This window comes from Calidris pugnax, unplaced genomic scaffold (genome assembly GCF_001431845.1).
Source record: "Calidris pugnax isolate Ruff unplaced genomic scaffold, ASM143184v1 scaffold13, whole genome shotgun sequence".
Classification (NCBI taxonomy): Eukaryota; Metazoa; Chordata; class Aves; order Charadriiformes; family Scolopacidae; genus Calidris; species Calidris pugnax.
This window is the reverse complement of record NW_015090810.1, coordinates 22391823-22397822: the sequence shown is the minus strand read 5'-3', so window position 1 is coordinate 22397822 and position 6000 is coordinate 22391823. Positions and strand designations below refer to the sequence as shown.

Sequence of the window (6000 nt, the reverse complement as noted above, 5' to 3'; positions counted from 1 at the left end):
TGCCCGCGGGGGGGGGGTGACTCGCAGCGGGGGCCGGGGCGGCCTGTGCGCGCAGCTGGCAGCCCTGTGCTCCCCGCCCGCCCCAGGCAGGGCACAGCCGAGGAGAGGGGCAGCCTCTCCCCCCGGCCTCCCTTGTTCCGTGCCCATGGAAGGACCAACCCCACGGCTCTGAGACACGCCGCCGACAGGATTTTCTTACGGTTTTTTCTTTTTTTTTTTTTTCTCTCATTTTTGCCTTGTTGGTGTCCCAGCAGGCTGCTTTTTTTCTTTTTCCTTCCTTTTTTTATATTTTTTTCACCTTTTCTGTTGTTGTCTTCGCTTTTTCTCCTGGTTTTCCGGAAAGAAAGCTGCGCTTCGGAACCTGGCACCGACCCGCCGCCGCCGCTCCTTGCAGGGCGAGGAGGAGGAGGAACCGCTACGCTGGCTCCCAGGGCGGCTTCCCCGGCTGGGAAAATGAGGTTGCTGAGACGCTGGGGCCCGAGTAGAGGAGGGAGGGAGAGGAAACCTGCTGCTGCGGAGTTGTGAGCAGCCCAGGAAAGTGCGTGCGTGCCTGGAGGAGGGGGGAGAAGCAGCCCCGTGTGTCCCCCCCCCACCTCGCCCTCGCCGTGGACTCTCCTTCGGTGTTTCTCTCCCCTTGGTCGGGCAGCCCGGGGAACTTGCCTCCGAAGAGACTTCTGTGATTGAAGAGATTTTGCAGGAAGCGCTCCTCAGGCTGGTGGAGGCTCTGTGGTTTCTCTTTTGTGCTCGCTCGTTCCTGTTTTCAACTTTTGCATTATTTTTTTTTTAACCTTACTTTGCTCTGGAATAAGGGAAACTTTTTATCTCCGGAAACATGTCGACGGGAGAAAGTTTTGAGTCTCGGTTTGAAAAAATCGACGTGACTTTAAAGGACCCCAAATCCGAAGTGAACGTGGACTGCTTGCTGGTGAGTAGGGAGCGCCCATGGGCCCTCGGTCCCGTCTCCCCGAATTTCTTACCCTGTGGGACCGAATCTCGCCCTGCCGGGCTGACTCACCGCCCTCCTTAACTCCACACTGGTGTGTTGTGTTTACTCAGCGTTGAGCCGAGGGTGCCTGAGCGTTTCTGTACAGGGAGAGCGGCTCTCATGCCAAGGAGGCGCCCGCCCGGTCCTGCCTCAGACTTGTCATCCCTCTCCCTTCATGCACCTTTTTTCTCTTCACCGACTGTCATAAGGGGCGGTGGACGCTTTGTAGGGAGGCGTATTTCGTGAGTGCCAGTCCTGTGTGTGAGCAGGAGACTGTAAATAGCTTTGATATACCAATTCCCTCTTTTTTTGCTTCCAAGAGTGAGGTCCTCTTATGTTGTGGTTAAGCACTGCACCATTGACTTCAGCCTGTTTAGCGTTGAGGTTTGCAAATGCGAGCTAATGACGTGTAAAACACAGCTCTAAGATGAATGTGCCCTTACAGGTGGGGAAATAGTCATGGCAGGGGTTTAAATGCGTTTTAAACCAATTGGTGTGCTGGGCCTGGGACAGAGGGCTGCTTGCTTATTGTTTCCCTACTTGATCATACCTGATGGTTCAATGGTATGAACCAGTGCTGTCAGTGTTATAATTGCATCGTAAGAAAGCAAACCATAACATTTCCTGACGTAAAACCGACATCACTTGGTAGCTGACAAAGTGGGTGATATTTTAGTTTTGATTATATAAGGTACCTCGATAAAGTGTATGCTAAATCCAGCCAATTTGTTTGGGATGTAGCTGGGTACTTTGATATGCTTAGAGATGCTGGTAAATAGTAGCAATTATAATTTGTGCTTCTACACCAAAGTAGAGAATTTGTTTTCTTTGTAGCAAGGGGTAAAGGTTCTTTAGTGTATTTTTTTTTTTCCTCCTGGCTTTCTGTTGTCAGAGAAGAACAAGTAAATTGAGTTTGTTCCTAGTGTGAACCCTGACATCTGGGGTTGGGGGGAAAAGGGGGTGTGGGGGTGGAGGTAATCATTCTTCATCTTCTGTGGCATGGCTTTTAGCAGAAAGCTTGCTTGAGCGTAAGGTGGTGGAGAGGTGAAAAGAATCTAATGAAAGAATCTCTACAAGTTTGTGATACTGTGTACTCTGTTTAGCTTATTACTGATCTGTGAGCTTCTGAAATGTTGACAGAGCCTTGTGGATGTTGCTGCCACAAAGGAAGATAGTACAGCATCTTCCAGTTAACTTGCTTCTTTTGATCCAGTTTACATATCTGTCAGAACCACAGCAGTGAGAAGAGCTCTGATGCTTAGGATATACTTTGTCAATTTTGATAACTTAAGACTACTGTCAAATATGAGTCTTTTACACCCAGCTTCTCTTGATAGATATCAAGAGTATAGATTCAATTAAGTATCCAGAGCTTTATGTTAGCCATGACTCAATTTGCTAGTATGTGCTTTAAAGCTGGCCATATTATGGGGACCTTCCTACAGCAATAGTAAGGAGATTGCAGGTATCAAGCATGCAGTTGATAGTGTCTTTAAACTGTATTCCTTCACCTTTTAATCAGTTTAAGGATTTGCCCTGTTTCAGGGACGAATTGCTATTTGGAGCTAAGCTGTAGTCAGTTTGGGAATGAACTTGTTGGGATGCTTCCTGTCATGCTTGTGTAAAGTTTTAGAACATGTGTTTGTACCCAGATCTTAAAAATGTCCTTTAAAGTGACAGGTTTTCAGAAATCTTCTGAGATTTTGGGGCATATCTTTGCGTATTTTTTTAAAGGCAGCTTCTTATGGTATAGTCACCAGAATCTTGTTTTTGGGTTTGCTTTGTGGTTTTTTTTTTTTTTAAGCTGGACTTGTAAACTGCTCTTGTAAACTAATACCAATTAAAAAAATAAGTGCTGCTTCTGAAGAAACAGGCTGGTAGGTTAACTTTGAATGTGTTTGGTTGCTGTATCAATCTCTCTGCTGGCTGGACCTTTACTTTGTTTCATACCTCTCATCCTGAGCTGGTTCTTGGGTCTTTTTTATAGAATTGGAGTACCCTAACTCTTTCTAAAGAGTTTAAATTTTTTACACTAGTTCTTCGTGATGATTCACGCTACAAGCATCATTCTTGGCCCAAGGTACTATTTATCTATCAAATCCATTGTAAATCTGCGTGAATATATTTTTAAGGAAAAAATTCTTAGGTGTAGGTGTAATCAATTTATGCTTAAAATATCTTCTAAGATGAACACCCTGTTCCCCTCCCCGCAGTCCCTGATTAAAGAGGGAGACTTGTCGGGCTCTAGGCCTGGTACACTTAAAAAGAAAATAAAACCAAGTTTTTACGATCAGTCTACATAAAAAACCCCACAACTTTTAAGTCTAAACCTCTTTTCCCCTATGATTAAAGTTGTGAATTGATGTTATTTATAATTGCTTTCATTTTTCCTGAGCAAAGCTGTTAGCTAACTGTATGTATCTGAGTGGTGATACGTGAGTAACTGATGCACAGACACTTTAAATTCAGCATCTGATATCCTATACATGTAGGTTTAAAATACTGGAGCTCCTTTATATTCAGGAAACAGTTTTTTTGGCTTTGTGAAGAAAAGTAGCAGCAAAGAGAACTTAGGATGGTTTTATCTTCTTTAGCTTTGCTTAATTTTGCTTCTATTCTTAATTTTCTTCCCCATCAATTTGTAGCCCTTGTAGACTAAAAGGCAGTCATAGAATAACTTTTAAATCGGTTTTATAGCAGATTTGGTTTCTGTAAACGTCATAATCTAGGTTCAGTATGCTAGAAAGATTCTAAATTTATATATGAAGTAGTATGAGAACACTAAGAAAAGTAGATGGGGTGGGGGGGCTGATACAAAGGAACATGTGTTACCATTTCAGGAAGGTGTGGGAGAAGAGCGCTGACAACAAGCAGGCAGAAAAGACACTGAAGACTATATAACTTCAATTTACATGCTGCAGGAAGGAAATTTCGTAAAGAGCTGGAGATGTGTTTATTTTTCCTGTTTTCTCTTAATGCAACTAATAAAAACAGAGTAAGAAATTGGACTAAGTTGCAACTGTCTGTAACTAAACTTGTTGGTTTCTTGGGGCCTTTTGTGCACTTGATTTAGTGCTAGGCTGGGAGATCTTAAGATAGGCTGTCTTTTTTTGATGAGCCGTGAGGAGGCCAAAGCCTAAGTTCTGCGTAAAGCATGTGCCACAGTGTAGTGTAGTGCTTTTTTTCTCAAATTATCAGGTACTAGGAGTCCTACAGTCCTAAAAAGATCTAATAAAACCGTGAAGGCTGCGTTAGATAGGTAGTCATGCTCTAGGATGTGCAATGATCAGATACTGGTGAATACCATAGATGTGATAAGTAGAGCCAAAGGCAATGTAACTAACTAGCTATTAAATTGAGCTTAGTGTCTCATTAATGGTATTAAGCAGTGGAATGCAGTATTCAATGAGCATACTTCTACAACAATTTTGGAATAGAAACAAATTTCTTATTCCTCTGTGTTTCTTACTAAATCCCTGGGGTTCATGGGCTTCTAGTTTTTGTAGAGTGGGGAGAGGGAGGCGTAACAGGTGAACAGATGGGGGACATTTTCAAGTGAAGCTGTCTAAGCTTGTTATTCAAAAATAACTAGTAAATTTTCATGAAAATGCTTTTTGGTACTCTTTGCTCTGATAACTCAAAAAATGTCTTTTCATCTTTTATGTAAAGACTTGAATAACTCAGTTAATTCAAGTACTTAGTCAATTACTTGAGTAGTTAACTTTTAAAACTTCAGACTCTGGATGGTCTTAATCTTCAAAGATGTCAAATGTTTCACTTGTCAAATTAACTGACAGCAGTAAACACTGTATATTAAAAAACTTGGTATACCTAGTCTTAAGAGGTTTCCTTTTTTGCTGCACCAAAATTACACAAGTACAGAGCTTGATTGACCTGTTTTTCCTAGGTCTGTTTTCTATTTCGTATTTAACTAGATGAATTCATGTTCATCTGTCTTTTATAGGAAAAGGTGAGATGATTGCATCCTCTTTGTAATTTGGAGTTGTAAATCTCTATCAGAGCATATCACAGAATCTTCATGGTTGGAAGGGACCTTTGAGATCATCAAGGCCAACCACAAAAAAAACCCAACAAAAAAACCAAAACCAAACAAAAACACAACACCAAAACAAAAAAAAAAGCAACATCCCAATCGTCACTAGGCCCTATCGTCACTACACCTCTTTTCCCATCTGCTTAAATTCTTAGATAGCTCTTCTGAAGACCTTATGGTCAGGGATTTGGTTAAAAAAAATAAGAAAGTAAGGACTTTAACTCAAAGTAACTTTACTTCAGAAGTTCTTATCTATCAAAGTAACTGTTGAAAATCACCATCACTGAAACTATGTTAACTATGCTCTTAGAATCAGTGATAAAATGCTGGAGAAACTTGGTATCTGAGAATCTTACTTCTTTGCTAATGAAGCTCATGCATAAAAAAGCAGAGTGTGAACATTTGCAGAGTGTCAACTTCAGGATACTGTAAGTTGTCTGGAGGTAGTTCAAAATATGGGGAAATATAATGATTGACTAAATCTCCTTGGACATGTTTCTGCCATTCTTTAGCTCCAAATGCAAGGTCCTGGGCTTGAGTTTGGACAATCGTGAGTATCAGTACAGCCTGGGTGTTGAAAGGATTGGTTGTAGCTCTGTGGAGAAGGACTTGGGGATATTCGGAGAGAACATCTGAATATTTCTATCTTCTGGTAGAGAGAGACTCTTCACCAGGGCCTGTAGTGACAAGACAAGGGCCAGCGGTTTTAAACTGAAGGAGGGTAGACTTAGATTGGACATAAGAAGGAAGTTTTTTTTACTGTGAAGGTGGTAAGACGCTGCAAGAGGCTGCCCAGAGAGATTGTGGATGGCCCATCCCTGGAAGTGTTCAAGGCCAGATTGGACAGGGCTTTGAGCAGCCTGGTCTAGTGAAAGATGTCGTTGCCCTTGGCCATGGAAGTTGGAACTAGATGATCTTTAAAGGTCCCTTCCAACCCAAATGATTCCGTGAGATTCTATCT

General features: G+C 42.2%; 1 protein-coding gene across 2 annotated transcripts in view; it reads left to right on the top strand.

The window, feature by feature from the left end:
* The first annotated feature begins 13 nt into the window (after nucleotides 1–13).
* The window catches only part of ROCK1 (Rho-associated, coiled-coil containing protein kinase 1), an 84703-nt gene continuing 78716 nt past the window's right edge, over nucleotides 14–6000 (top strand). The window contains exon 1 of one of the 2 annotated variants that reach the window (XR_001411552.1): nucleotides 14–925. Coding sequence is in view for 1 of the 2 variants with exons in the window: in XM_014938600.1 (XP_014794086.1) it covers nucleotides 833–925 (93 nt within the window). In the remaining variant the exon portion in view is untranslated. The remainder of the gene's footprint in view (nucleotides 926–6000) is intronic. The other variant, XM_014938600.1, reaches the window with a different exon arrangement.